This window comes from Coregonus lavaretus (assembly GCF_964263955.1).
Source record: "Coregonus lavaretus genome assembly, chromosome: 1".
Lineage (NCBI taxonomy): Eukaryota > Metazoa > Chordata > Actinopteri > Salmoniformes > Salmonidae > Coregonus > Coregonus lavaretus.
Window position 1 is genome coordinate 70,584,943 of NC_139988.1, and position 15,900 is coordinate 70,600,842.

At 44.9% G+C, this 15,900-nt stretch overlaps 1 protein-coding gene across 2 annotated transcripts in view; it reads left to right on the plus strand.

The window, feature by feature from the left end:
• svild (supervillin d) overlaps positions 1 to 15,900 on the plus strand; it is a 150,090-nt gene that overhangs the window by 107,421 nt on the left and 26,769 nt on the right. For both annotated transcript variants that reach the window (XM_084165650.1, XM_084165649.1), the window contains 6 exons: positions 2,162 to 2,334; positions 7,934 to 8,089; positions 8,457 to 8,593; positions 14,527 to 14,674; positions 15,062 to 15,207; positions 15,287 to 15,462. In XM_084165650.1, coding sequence (XP_084021776.1) covers positions 2,162 to 2,334; positions 7,934 to 8,089; positions 8,457 to 8,593; positions 14,527 to 14,674; positions 15,062 to 15,207; positions 15,287 to 15,462 — 936 coding nt within the window. The remainder of the gene's footprint in view (positions 1 to 2,161; positions 2,335 to 7,933; positions 8,090 to 8,456; positions 8,594 to 14,526; positions 14,675 to 15,061; positions 15,208 to 15,286; positions 15,463 to 15,900) is intronic.

Below are 15,900 nucleotides of genomic sequence, written 5' to 3' on the forward strand. Positions count from 1 at the left end.
ACTGACCAAAAAATGATGTTATTATGATCTTTTTTTTTTCAATGACATGTTAAGCTAAAATAAAGTTTTAAGGAAATATAGGCATGCACCACATTACTTCAAGACAAATCAGCTCAATCAAGCCTGATTGTCTTGTAAGTATAAAAGCAAAGCTTGCATTCATTTAATAAAAAAAGCATGAAAAGGTAATGTAATGGGATAGTGTCTTACTGTGGGTGAAGATTCCAATACTTTAGCTTGTACAGTGGGGAAAAAAAGTATTTAGTCAGCCACCAATTGTGCATGTTCTCCCACTTAAAAAGATGAGAGAGGCCTGTAATTTTCATCATAGGTACACGTCAACTATGACAGACAAAATGAGAAAAAAAATCCAGAAAATCACATTGTAGGATTTTTTATGAATTTATTTTCAAATTATGGTGGAAAATAAGTATTTAGTCAATAACAAACGTTTCTCAATACTTTGTTATATACCCTTTGTTGGCAATGACACAGGTCAAACGTTTTCTGTAAGTCTTCACAAGGTTTTCACACACTGTTGCTGGTATTTTGGCCCATTCCTCCATGCAGATCTCCTCTAGAGCAGTGATGCTTTGGGGCTGTCGCTGGGCAACACGGACATTCAACTCCCTCCAAAGATTTTCTATGGGGTTGAGATCTGGAGACTGGCTAGGCCACTCCAGGACCTTGAAATGCTTCTTACGAAGCCACTCCTTCGTTGCCCGGGCGGTGTGTTTGGGATCATTGTCATGCTGAAAGACCCAGCCAAGTTTCATCTTCAATGCCCTTGCTGATGGAAGGAGGTTTTCACTCAAAATCTCACGATACATGGCCCCATTCATTCTTTCCTTTACACGGATCAGTCGTCCTGGTCCCTTTGCAGAAAAACAGCCCCAAAGCATGATGTTTCCACCCCCATGCTTCACAGTAGGTATGGTGTTCTTTGGATGCAACTCAGCATTCTTTGTCCTCCAAACACGACGAGTTGAGTTTTTACCAAAACGTTCTATTTTGGTTTCATCTGACCATATGACCTTCTCCCAATCCTCTTCTGGATCATCAAAATGCACTCTAGCAAACTTCAGACAGGCCTGGACATGTACTGGCTTAAGCAGGGGGACACGTCTGGCACTGCAGGATTTTAGTCCCTGGCGGCGTAGTTTGTTACTGATGGTAGGCTTTGCTACTTTGGTCCCAGCTCTCTGCAGGTCATTCACTAGGTCCCCCCGTGTGGTTCTGGGATTTTTGCTCACCGTTCTTGTGATCATTTTGACCCCACGGGGTGAGATCTTGCGTGGAGCCCCAGATCGAGGGAGATTATCAGTGGTCTTGTATGTCTTCCATTTCCTAATAATTGCTCCCACAGTTGATTTCTTCAAACCAAGCTGCTTACCTATTGCATATTCAGTCTTCCCAGCCTGGTGCAGGTCTACAATTTTGTTTCTGGTGTCCTTTGACAGCTCTTTGGTCTTGGCCATAGTGGAGTTTGGAGTGTGACTGTTTGAGGTTGTGGACAGGTGTCTTTTTTACTGATAACAAGTTCAAACAGGTGCCATTAATACAGGTAACGAGTGGAGGACAGAGGAGCCTCTTAAAGAAGTTACAGGTCTGTGAGAGCCAGAAATCTTGCTTGTTTGTAGGTGACCAAATACTTATTTTCCACCATAATTTGCAAATATATTCATTAAAAATCCTACTATATTCATTCTCTATTTGTCTGTCATAGTTGACGTGTACCTATGATGAAAATTACAGGCCTCTCTCATCTTTTTAAGTGGGAGAACTTGCACAATTGTTGGCTGACTAAATACTTTTTTTCCCCACTGTATGTGGTACAAATCACATTGTGTATGCAAGAGTATGAATTATGGTGTTTGAGAAGGTTTGAATCCTAAGCAACCTGTCTACACATAGTTTAAAGTACAATACCAACATAGCTACTGTAGCAGGTCAAAGCTATGTGCTGGAAAACCTCGGTAGAGCATGGGTGGAATAGGCATTGTGGTGCTCATGTGAATTTCCTTTATTTTTCGCCTTCAGACCAATGTCTATTCTCACTTAAAACTTAGTTTTTTGTTTTTAATTTACTTTGGCGTTTGTAAATTATCTTAAAGTGTATATCTCTCCTTCTAACCTCTCCCTCTTCTGCGTATGATTCTAGGTTGACATCGGCAGTGACGGAACACAAGCGTGCTGTGCGTCCTACTAGGAATAACCAGGGCTCACGCAACCCCCTCCGTGCCCTGGCGGCCCGCAACGACATCCGCCAGGTCTACACGGAACAGAGACTCAACGTAGCTACCGTGGAAACCAAGAGGATGCAAGTGGAGAGGAGTAAGCCATCCCATCCTATAATATGCGTTCTATATTTTTTATTAACATTTTTAACCCCTTTTCGTGATTTTCGTGATATCCAATTGGTAGTTACAGTCTTGTCCCATCGCTGCAACTCCCTTACTGACTCGGGAGAGGCGAAGGTCGAGAGCCATGCGTCCTCCGAAACACGACCCTGCGGCACACTGCTCGCTTAATCCGGAAGTCGGCCACACCAATGTGTCGGAGGAAACACTGTACAACTGGCGACCGAGTCAGCGTGCATGCGCCCGGCCCGCCACAGGAGTTGCTAGAGCGTGATGGGACTAGGACATCCCAGCCGGCCAAACCCTCACCTAACCCTGATGACTCTAGGCCAATTGCGCCCCGCCTCATGGGTCTCCCAGTCGTGGCCGGCTGCGATACAGCCTGGGATCGAACCCGGGTCTGTAGTGATGCCTCAAGCACTGCGATGCAATCAGTGCCTTCGACAGCTGCGCCACTCGGGAGGCCCATGCAACGTGTTTAAAAAAAAAAAAACTATCCCTTTAACAAGTTGTAAATAGATCATTTTCTAAAAGGTGAATCCAAAGGCAATCTCCAGGTGGCTAAGGAAGTGCTATTCTATTTTATTATATTCTGTCACTACACTGTTCTTGATCACAGTCTGCATTTACCTTATGCAAGAGGAAAATAATTGCGCATGAGAGTTAAATTCTGTTAAGTAAATGCTTGTATTGTCAAATGTATTGTATTGTGTAGCAAACAGGCCATACAACACATATTTGCAAAACAGCACAGCAAGGAAAATATTATGGTTGATAGCCAGCTAAATGTAGCTGAAAAAGTAGCAGTTATAGTTTGAACTTGACTCTGTTGAGGCAGGGGTTGTGGTTAGGGCTGTGGCGGTCATGAAATTTAGTCAGCCGGTTACTGTCATGCAAAAGACTGCCGGTCTCATGGTAATTGACCGTTAATTAACATAAACATGTTTAGCATCTCCAGGCCTCCACACATACAAGCCACTGATGCGCACCTTTGGAACATCTACATTTAAAAAAAGGATAATAAATCAATTTAATATACATCATAACAATAAATCCATTATTTATTTTAGTCATGTCTAAAGAAACATTATGATATGAAGAAAACTTATTTCAGAAAAACAGAATGAGTTCGCCTATGTTATCTAGCTATGCTCCCATGCCATAGGCTGTAGGCTTGTTCATTTAGCTGACAAGATATGCTTATAAGTACCGTGCCATTATTTTATTTTATCAGATTTTATAGTAAGAAGAATATAATTGAACTTAGCTGAATAAAATATACTTAACAAAAATATAAATGCAACATGCAACAATTTCAAATGTTTTACTGAGTTACAGTTCATAGAAGGAAATCGGTCAAGTTAAATAAATAAATTAAGACTTATCTATGGATTTCACATGACTGGGCAGGGGCGCAGCCATGGGTGGGCCTGGGAGGGCATAGGCTCACCCTCTTGGGAGCCAGGCCCACCCACTGGGGAGTAAGGTCCAGCCAATCAGAATGAGTTCTTCCACATAGAAGGGCTTAATTACAGGCAGAAATACTCATTGGTTTCATCAGCTGTCTGGGTGGCTGGTCTCAGACGATCCCGCAGGTAAAGAAGCTGGATGTGGAGGACCTGGGCTGGCGTGGTTACACGTGGTCTGCGGTTGTGAGGCCGATTGGATGTACTGCCAAATTCTCCAAAACAACGTTGGAGGCAGCTTATGGTAGAGAAATTAACATTCAAATCTCTGGCAACAGCTCTGCTGGACATTCCTGCAGTCAGCATGCCAATTGAATGCTCCCTCAACTTGAGACATCTATGATATTGTGTTGTGTGACAAAACTGCACATTTTAGAGTGGCCTTTTATTGTCCCCAGCACAAGGTGGACCTGTGTAATGATCATGCTGTTTAATCAGATTCTTGATATGCCACACCTGTCAGGTGGATGGATTATCTTGACAAAGGAGAAATTCTCACTAACAGGGATGTAAACATATTTGCGCACAACATTTGAGAGAAATAAGCTTTTTGTGCATATGGAACATTTCTGGGATCTTTTATTTCAGCTCATGAAACATGGGACCAAAAGTGTACATGTTGCGTTTATGTTTTTGTTCAGTATATAAACATTACTAAGAGCCAAGTACATTACAAAAGGAGAATGGCACTAAAAAAATAGCATGCACAAAAATACAGGGAGGGGAAAACAACAACAAGATCATCAAAGGCAATTCAAATTGAGAGGCTAAATTCAAAAACATGTTAAAAAGACAAGAGAGCAAGACCAAGGTTAAAATGCTATAGGCTGAATGCTAGTTGTTGAAGGTACCAAACTGTCTGTTCTAGCAGTTGACACACAGTTCGGACACTCATCGGTACAACACAAGACATGCAATCAGTGGTCTCTTCACAGTCCCCAGGTCCAGAACAGAGGCTGGGAAACGCACATTATTAAATAGAGACATGACTACTTGGAAATCTCTGCCACCCCAGGTAACTCAAGCCAGCAATAAAACCAGATTAAAAGAACAATTTACGGCACAACGGGGACAGTGAAGAGACAGACATTTTTATATATTTTGTATTGTAATTTGCACTGTATTATGTATTGTATTATGTAGGGGCTCATAGGGCAGGAGCCATCTCCTGTTTCTGAAGCGTGAGGCAGAGGCAGGAGATAATGTATTATGTAGTATTATGTAGTATTATCTACAGTGCATTCGGAAAGTATTCAGACCCCTTGACTTTTTCCACTCATTTTTGCAAATGTATAAAGAATTTTAAACTGAAATATTACATTTACATAATTATTCAGAACCTTTACTCAGTACTTTGTTGACGCACCTTTGGCAGCGATTACAGACTTGAGTCTTCTTGGGTATGACGCTAGGCACACCTGTATTTGGGGAGTTTCTCCTATTCTTCTCTGCAGGTCCTCTCAAGCTCTGTCAGGTTAGATGGGGAGCGTCGCTGCACAGCTATTTTCAGATCTCTCCAGAGATGTTCGATCGCGTTCAAGTCCGTGCTCTGGCTGGGCCACTCAAGGACATTCAGAGACTTTTCCCGAAGCCACTCCTCTATTGTCTTGGCTGTGTGCTTAGGGTCGTTGGCCTGTTGGAAGGTGAACCTTCGCCCCAGTCTGAGGTCCTGAGCAGGTTTTCATCAAGGATCTCTCTGTACTTTGCTCCGTTCATCTTTCCCTTGATCCTGACTAGTCTCCCAGTCCCTGCCGCTGAAAAACATTCCCACAGCATGATGATGCTGCCACCACCATGCTTCACCGTAGAGATAGTGCCAGGTTTCCTCCAGACGTGACGCTTGGCATTCAGGCCAAAGAGTTCAATCTTGGTTTCATCAGACCAGAAAATCTTGTTTCTCATGGTCTGAGAGTCCTAAGGTGCCTTTTGGCAAACTCCAAGCGGGCTGTCATGTGCCTTTTACTGAGGAGTGGCTTCCATCTCAACATGATTAAGACAAAGGAGATGATTGTGGACTACAGGAAAAGGAAGAGGACCGAGCACGCCCTCATTCTCATCAACGGGGCTGTAGTGGAGCAGGTTGAGAGCTTCAAGTTCCTTGGTGTCCACATCACAAACAAACTAACATGGTCCAAGCACACCAAGACAGTCGTGAAGAGGGCACGACAAAACCTATTCCCCCTCAGGAGACTGAAAAGATTTGGCATGGGTACTCAGATCCTCAAAAGGTTCTACAGCTGCACCATCGAGAGCATCCTAACTGGTTACATCACTGCCTGGTATGGAAACTGCTCGGCCTCCGACCGCAAGGCATTACAGAGTGTAGTGCGCACGGCCCAGTACATCACTGGGGCCAAGCTTCCTGCCATCCAAGACCTCTATACTAGGCGGTGTCAGAGGAAGGCCCTATAAATTGTCAAAGAATCCAGCCACCCTGGTCATAGAATGTTCTCTCTGCTACCGCACGGCAAGCGGTACCAGAGCACCAAGTCTAGGTCCAAGAGGCTTCTAAACAGCTTAAGACTCCTGAACAGCTAATCAAATGGCTACCCAGACTATTTGCATTGTCCCCCCCCCCCCTCTTTTACTCTGCTGCTACTCTCTATTTATTATCTATGCATAGTCACTTTAATAACTCTACCTACATGTACATATTACCTCAATTATCTTGACTAACCGGTGCCCCCACACATTGACTCGGTACTGGTACCACTGTATATAGCCTCGGCTATTATTATTTTGTACTTTTATTTTGTATTATTTTATATTGTATTTTTTCTGGTGTTTTTTTTCTTCTTTTTTTTTGGGGGGGGGGGGGTATTCTTTATTAAAACTGCATTGTTGGTTAAGGGCTTGTAAGTAATAATTTCACTGTAAGGTCTACACCTGTTATATTCCGCACATGTGACTAATACAATTTGATTTGATCTGGCCACTCTTCCATACATGCCTGATTGGTGGAGTGCTGCAGAGATGGTTGTCCTTCTGGAATGTTCTCCATTCTCCACAGAGGAACTCTGGAGCTCTGTCAGAGTCACCATCGGGTTCTTGGTCACCTCCCTGACCATGACCCTTCTCCCCTGATTGCTCAGTTTGGCCGGGCGGCCAGCTCTAGGAAGTGCCTTGGTGGTTCCAAACTTCTTCCATTTAAGAATAATGGAGGCCACTGTGTTCTTGGGGACCTTCAATGCTGCAGAAATTTTTTGGTACCCTTCCCCAGATCTGTGCCTCGACACAATCCTGTCTCGGAGCTCTACGGACAATTCCTTCGCCCTCATGGCTTGGTTTTTGCTCTGACGTGCATTGTCAACTGTGGAACAGGTGTGTGTCTTTCCAAATCATTTCCAATCAATTGAATTTACCACAGGTGGACTCCAATCAAGTTGTTGAAACATCTCAAGGATGATCAATGGAAACCGGATGCACCTGAGCTCAATTTCAAATCTCATAGCAAAGGGTCTGAATACTTATGTGTATATGTAATTTTTTTATAATATTTTTGACAAAGATTTCTCTAAACCTATTTTTGCTTTGTCATTATGGGGTATTGTATGTATATTAATGAGGGAGGGGGAAAAAATAATTTAATACATTTTAGAATAAGGCTGTTATGTAACAAAATGTGGAAAAAGTCAACGGGTCTGAATACTTTCCGAATGCACTGTATATTAGATTATGTATATTATGTATTTTATTTGTTGTTTTGTTTCCTGTTTGGACCACATACAACTAAATACTATTACTAAAAGGTGGGTTTTGAGACTGGACTTGAAGGTTTGGATGGAGTCAGATTCGCAGGTATTGGGGGGGAGAGAGTTCCAGAGAGTGAGGGCGACATTTACATTTACATGTTTTTTTTTTTTTTTTTTTGTCATTTTAGCAGACGCTTTTATCCAGAGTGACTTACAGTTAGTGAGTGCATTCATTTTCATACTGAAGGCACGATCCCCCATGGAGTCAGAGGATCGGAGGCTGCGGGTGGGGGTGTAGATGTGTAGCTGCTAACCTCCATTTTGGATTGCTACCCACCCCCGTTTCAGCTCAATCAACATTGGCCAAGCACAATAATGGCCTACTAACCTCCATTTTGGCTCTTCTCATCCACAGTGGCCAAGCATTCCAACCTGGCGGACGCAGCTCTGGCCGGCCTGGCCAGTAAGGAGAACTTCCGCAAGGTCAACCTGCGCAGCACCAAGTCCACTGAGGTGGTGACCAACAACAGCACGCTGCCCTTCAACAAGCTCATGCTCATCCGCATCAAAGGTCAGTCAGAGGGCAAAGGTCACGGGGTCAGGGATGGCATTTTTCTGTTCAGAAATTGCACCATGTTCTCTATATACTGCACTACGTTTTATTTACAATGATTCTTCATTGTAAATACAATTCACACATTTTTTTTTATTTTTATTACCAGTACTCTTGAACAATACAACAGTGGCACAGATTTAAAACTTGGCTTCACCCATCCACTTCGTCTCCAAAGGAGTACAGTAGCATATATTTTTGAAAAATCTCTGAGTAGTTCCTTCACTCTTTCCATAAACGTCCATAAGCAGAGGAATGACTGGTTGGAGTAAGTGGGTGTGTCTGGTTTCTAAAGTGGGTCTGTCTGTCTGGGTGTGGTCTGCAGGGCGGAGGCACGTGCAGGTGCGTCTGGTGGAGCCCACGGCCCGTTCCCTGAACAGCGGCGACTGCTACCTGCTCATCACCCCCAAACACTGCTTCATGTGGAGTGGAGAGTTTGCCAACGTCATCGAAAAAGCCAAGGTACTAGACATGCACTATATATACAAAAGTATGTGGACACCCCTTTACATGAATGGATTTGGCTATTCCAGCCACACCCTTTGCTGACAGGTAAATAAAATCGAACACACTGCCATGCAATCTCCAAAGACAAACATTAGCAGTAGAATGGCCTTACTGAAGAGCTCCGTCATAGGATGCCACCTTTCCAACAAGTCAGTTCGTCAAATATCTGCCCTGCTAGAGCTGCCCCGGTCAACTGTAAGTGCTGAAGTGGAAACATCTAGGAGCAACAACAGCTCAGCCGCAAAGTGGTAGGCCACACAAACACACAGAACGGGACCGCCGAGTCCTGAAGCGTGTAGCGCATAAAAATAGTCTGTCCTCGGTTGCAACACTCACTACAGAGTTCCAAACTGCCTCTGGAAACAACGTCAGCACAAGACCTGTTAGTTGGGAGCTTCATGAAATGGGTTTCCATGGCCGAGCAGCCGCACACAAGCCTAAGATCATCATGCGCAATGCCAAGTGTCGGCTGGAGTGGTGTAAAGCTCGCCGCCATTGGACTCTGGAGCAGTGGAAATGCGTTCTCTGGAGTGATGAATCTGGCAGTCCGACGGACGAAATCTGGGTTTGGCGGATGCCAAGAGAACGCTACCTGCCCGAATGCATAGTGCCACCTGTAAAGTTTGGTGGAGGAGGAATAATGGTCTGGGGCTGTTTTTCATGGTTCGAACTACGCCCCTTAGTTCCAGTGAAGGGTAATCGTAACGCTACAGCATACAATGACATTGTAGATGATTCTGTGCTTCCAACTTTGTGGTAACAGTTTGGGGAAGGCCCTTTCCTGTTTCAGCATGACAATGCACCCGTGCACAAAGCGAGGTCCATACATAAATGGTTTCTCGAGATCAGTGTGGAAGAACTTGACTGGCCTGCACAGCGCCATGACCTCAACCCAATCTAACAACTTTGGGATGAATTGGAACGCCGACTGCGAGCCAGGCCTAATCGCCCAACATAAGTGCCCGACTTCCCTAATGCTCTTGTGGCTGAATGGAAGCAAGTCCCTGCAGCAATGTTCCAACATCTATTGGAAAGCCTTCCCAGAAGAGTGGAGGCTGTTATAGCAGCAAAGGGGGACCAACTCCATATTAATGCCCATGATTTTGGAATCCGATGTTCGACGAGTAGGTGTCCACATACTTTTGGTCATGTAGTGTACAGATGCAAATACAGTGCATTCGGAATGTATTCAGATCCCTTCCCTTTTCCACATTTTGTTACGTCGCAGCCTTATTCTAAAATGGATTAAATAAAACATTTTTCTCATTAATCTACACACAATACCCCATAATGACAACAATTTTTTTTGTTGTTGTTGCAAAAACCAGAAATACCTTTTTTACATAAGTATTCAGACCCTTTGCTATGGGACTCGAATTTGAGCTCAGGTGCATCCTATTTCCATTGATCATCCTTGAGATGTCTCTACAACTTGATTGGTGTCCACCTGTGGTAAATTCAATTGATTGGACATGATTTTCATGATTCCCACGGGGGGCCAGTTTGAAAAATGTATGCACTCACTAACTGTATGTCGCTCTGGATAAGAGCGTCTGCTAAATGACTAAAATGTAATGATTTGGAAAGGCACACACCTGTCTATATAAGGCCTCACAGTTGACAGTGCATGTCAGAGCAAAAACCAGGCCATGAGGTTGAAGGAATTGTCCGTAGAGCTCCGAGACGACTGTGTCGAGGCACAGATCTGGGGAAGGGTACGAAAACATTTCTGCCGCATTGAAGGTCCCCAAGAACACAGTGGCCTCCATCATTCTTAAATGGAAGAAGTTGGAACCACCAAGACTCTACCTAGAGCTGGCCGCCCATCCAAACTAAGCAATCGGGGGAGGACTGCCTTGGTCAGGAAGGTGACAGAGCTCCAGAGTTCCTCTGTGGAGATGGGAGAACCTTACAGAAGGACAACCGTCTCTGTAGCACTCCACCAATCAGGCCTGTTTGGTAGAGTAGCCAGATGAAAGCCACTCCTCAGTAAAAGGCATATGACAGCCCGCTTGGACTCTCAGACCATGAGAAACAAGATTCTCTGGTCTGATGAAACCAAGATTGAACTCTTTGGCCTGAATGCCAAGCATCACGTCTGGAGGAAATCTGGCACCATCCCTACGGTGTAGCATAGTGGTGGCAGCATCATGCTGTGGGGATGTTTTTCAGCGGCAGGTACTGGGAAACTAGTCAGGATCGGGGGAAAGCTGAATGGAGCAAAGTACAGAGAGATCCTTGATGAAAGCCTGCTCCAGAGCGCTCAGGACCTCAGACTGGGGGGACAAGTCTCTGAATGTCCTTGAGTGGCCCAGCCAGAGCCCGGACTTGAACCCGATCAAACATCTCTGGAGAGACCTGAAAATGGCTGTGCAGCGACGCTCCTCATCCAACCTGACAGAGCTTGAGAGGATCTGCAGAGAAGAATGGGAGAAACTCCCCAAATAAAGGTGTGCCAAGCTTGTAGCATCATACCCATGAAGATGCGAGGCTGTAATCGCTGCCAAAGGTGCTTCAACGAAGTACTGAGTAAAGGGTCTGAATACTTATGTAAATGTGATCTTTCAGTTTTGTTTTTAATAAATGTGCAAAAAATTCTAAAAACCTGTTTTTGCTTTGTCATTATGGGGTATTGTGTGTAGATTGATGAGGGGGAAAAATATTACATACATTTTAGAATAAGGCTGTAACGTAACAAAATGTCGAAAAAGTCGAGGTCTGAATACTTTCTGAATGCACTGTAATTAACGAGTGTCTGTGGTTCCGAATTCTTCAGAACCCTCTTCCCAATAGCAAAAAATCAGAAGCTTCTGTACATGCGCGGGATTCTCTACTTTACTAACAGTGTCTGCTCTACTCGTTCGGCTGCCTTGAGAACAGTCTGCTCTGGTGAATAGTGCTTGTTTAATAAAGTTACATCAAAGCTGAATCAATGTCTTTAAGATCACATAAAGATAGTATTCTACAATCTACAGAACAGAATATAACAGCATATATTATAACAATACTGTAAGACAAAAAACACCACCTCGTGAGATTTAAGGATGATTGTGCGAATGGTTTAATTTTTCTCTCATGCGGCCAAAACTCAACAGCACGCGCCACTAGGCAAAATGTGTTTTGATTGAAACAAAACACAGGTATGCTACAGTTCGTTAACACCATCTGCTAAAAAATTCGGTCTCTGTACATAATTCAAAACAACACTGTACTTCGAAACACTGTACATAACTCAAGAAGATCTAAATGCATATTCCAATTAAACTGATTGAGATCAGATGGTTGGCATTGACAGTGAGAAATGTGAAGGGATGTTGACCACAAAAATGTGTGCGTCAAGTAGAGGTAAAGAATCATATGCGCAGAACGTGATACAGATTTTTTGCTCTGGGGAAGAGGCTCCCAGGGGGGTTGTGACAGGGCCGGAATGGGGGGGTTACCTTTGGAACCGCAGCCTCTGTCTATAATTAAACACAAAAACAATGTTTTAGGATAACATTTTGGACGGATCCATAGAATCCATAGAAAAATCCAGGAAATTCAAATGAGCACCATAGCCCTAACTTCACTCATGCACTTCCATGGATTTTCATCACACAGCAGTTCAGTTCAGTGCTTGGCCCTCTTCCTCTGAGACTGCTGACACTTTGGCTCCAAGCTGATGTCCACGTCTATCTGGGGAGCGTAGTGTCTCACGCCCAATGTCTCCTCCACCCCCACCCGTCCTTCAGTCAGCTGTGTGATGGTGAAGGTGGGGCACCAGAGCGCCTCCCACAGGCGCTGCTTGATCCTGCGGCCCAGGTTCAGGCTGTAGCGGGGGGGCTGGACAGAGGCAGTGACCAGCATGGAGTCCACCACCGAGTGGTAGATCTGCTGGTACTCTGGGATGGAGTGACCGTGGATTAGGGGCTCCTCCTGAGCCTCAGTCCTGCCAGTGGGGCTCCTCTCTGGGTACGAGGATGGGGATGGGATGGAAGTCTAGGAGAGTCCAGCAGTGTTTTGGAAGAACCTGTTCTTCAAGGGCTCCTTGAGCTCCCGCAGGCTCTCCTCCTGCTCCACCAACCTCTTCCTCCTCTCCTGATGCTGGAGAGATGGATGGACAGAGAGAGAGAGAGAGTAGGTCAACACCACACAGTATGACAATAATCAGACCCTTAACTCTATCAAATGGAAAATTGTTTCAGAGTGGCTCTCTAACAATGCAGCTGTACAATACGGTGACATGACTCTACCTCGGTCATGAGAGAAGAGTCGTCCAGTTTGGTGAAGAACATGGCTGAGCTGGGCCTGGGGACACTCCATCTAGTGGAGCTCTCTCCCTCACCCCCTCCCTGCCTCACCTGGTCATCTCCCTGGTCAAGAACTGGGGCCCTCAGCCTGTTGACCATGGGCCAGCTGGAGATGTGGGAGGCTTGGTCTCCACCCTGGGCCTCACAGTGATGGCGGCGGGGACTAGCCTGTTTCAGTTGCCGGTGTACTTTGACCTGGCAGACCAGTGGCTCAACAGTGGAGGTGACTTCAACCTCTCCACACTGCTGCTGCTCCTCAGGTGAGAGGAACTGCGGGATGGCCTGGTGGAGGCTGGAGGTCCCAGTGCTGCTTCTGGTGTCAACAGTAGTGTGTGAAGAGGACAGAGAGACACCATCTTGGGAGAAGGAGGAGGATGGGGAGGAAGAGGAGCAGCTCTCTACCTTCTCAAACTCTGTGGCCTGCTCAGCCGAGCGGCATTTCCCAAGGGAGAGACTTGCCCCCTTCACTTAGTAGTCATTCCAACGCCTAGAGGGCGCTACACTCCTCCTAAGGCAGTACTTCTCTATGATGATGATCCATCAAGAATCGAAATTCAGCTGAAGTCTTAGATTTTAGGATACATATTTGAAGAGTAATGTTTCACAGCTAGTTTCCGAGTAGGATGTCTTTTTTGGGGGGCTTGGTTGCCAACATGCCAAGGTTCTAGAGAATGTTGGGGATGAGTTCTAGCCTAGAGCCTAGAGTTTAAAAGTAATCATGTCATAAGAGACACTGATGCACATAGAAACCAAAGGTTCCATTTGGTGCATTCAGTATTATATGGCTGCCAGTTCTAGAGTTAAGTAGATCAGTAAAGTCAAATGTTTCAACAGTTGTATGTATTTGCTCTATGGCCACCATGTGATACAATGGCAACATTCTTCTGAAATGTGTTACTGTTCAGCTCCACACTACCCTCTCTCCTTCCCCTCTCTGCAACCATACTCACATTGATCTGGTCATCTCCCTCTGTTATAATACTTTTCTATTTGATCAACTTTTCTATTTGATCAATGTACTGTAGTTGAGGCCCCATCCAGAAACAGTGTCTAGGTCCTAATCCTCAGACACTTCTGTTGATCTGAAAATAGTCAGTTTCAGTCATGTCAGGAAGTTAGTCGAAATACAAATAATGAATTGAAAAATCGTCATAGAAAACAATGGGCTATTTTCAGTTAATGGAAGTCAATTTCGCTTCTGGAATTGAAAACTGAATTGACCACAACCTGGCATCAAACATTACATGATATTTATCCAGTTGACGATAATGCATGCTTTAGGGGAATGTCGGGCTGTGTGTGTGTGTCTCCAGTCAGTATTGAGCCCCGTGTTCAGTAGGTGGAATATGTTTTGAAGCATTTTGATAGTGGGATGTACTACCTGAATTTGTCCAATAACAACACACATTTTCATTTTTTTGTGTTCATTAGGCACTAAATTAGAAAAAAACTGACAAACAGGGAGGGACTACCTGGACTTGTCCAATAAGAAACACTCATTTTAATTTTCTGTTGCAAAACATTTTGAAAAGTTTTACAATGCTTGCCCGAATGAACACGACCATGGTCTAAGCTCTGTGGCCTGTCCTGTATCCCTAGGCCTCAGAGATGGCGTCGTTCGTGCAGGCTAAGAGGGACCTTGGCTGTAAGGCCTCCCAGGTGACTGTGCTGGAGGAGGGCATCAACACTGACAACAAATGGGCTAAGGAGTTTTGGGACCTACTGGGGGGCAAGACAGACTACAGAGGTACATGCGTGCATTTTCGCACGCACGCACACACAAACACACACATACAGTGTGCTCATGGATTGTACACACACACACACACACACACCAGTAGATGTGCACACACAGTCACACACACACATAGTGTACACACAAAATAAATACATGTGCATACATAAATACACTATTGTACACACACACACATACACAGTGGACCAGGTCGTAAACATATCCAAGGTGCACACTCGAACACAGACCACACACAGATGACTGTATATTATTTGATGACCATATCTAATACACCCCATCACACGCACACGCACACACACCACCTTCCAAAACCCAAAATACCACCTCCACCTCTCAACACACACATTTATGTCCATTTCCATGTCCATTTGTGTGCAGGTGCAGGGGAGCCGGAGGAGGATGAGCTGTATGAAAGTGGTGTGTTAGACTCTAATGGGGTCTACGGGCTGCAGGAGGGAAAACTGGTGCCCCACAAAGAGGTCTGGGCTTCCATCCCCAGTGTCACCCTGCTCAACTCTAAAGAGGTATATAGCTGTGTGTGTGCACATGTGCGTGCGCGTGTGCATGTGTGTGTCTGACTTTCCAGATTCCCTCTCTCTCTAGGTGTTAGTGTTTGACTTTGGCAGTGAGGTGTACGTGTGGACGGGGAAGGACGTCCCCCTGGGTGACAGAAAGGTGGCTGTCCAATTAGGGAAGCAGCTGTGGAGCGGTTCTTACGACTACAGCAGCTGCAGGGTCAACCCCCTGGATGCCTGTTCATCCAATACTGATGTCCCTGAGTGAGTCTCAAGCTCTTAGCCTGCCTTTTTTATGCACACTGTCCAATCACATCGCTAAGTTTTTGATGGCCACAGGACAATTCAAAAGGTCTTGCAGGTTCATGCCACAAAAACGTTTGGAGTTGCTTGAAGGACTAGTGTTTGAAGGACCAGTGCTCTCATTTGAACTGAGTGCCACTAACACGAATATGCAGAGGCAAAGGACTGTCTACACTACAGTATGGCAGCATATGTCTGGCATCTGTTTAGCAGTGATAAGTATTTGCAAATGTTGAAGTCAGTGTAGATGGATAGAAGATGGGGAGAAGACAACACTTTAGATTAGGGCTGGGAATTGCCAGGGACATAACGATATGATATTATCACGATACTTTGGTGCCGATATGATATGTATTGCTATTCACGATTCTATATGTATTGCGATATTCGATTCGATAT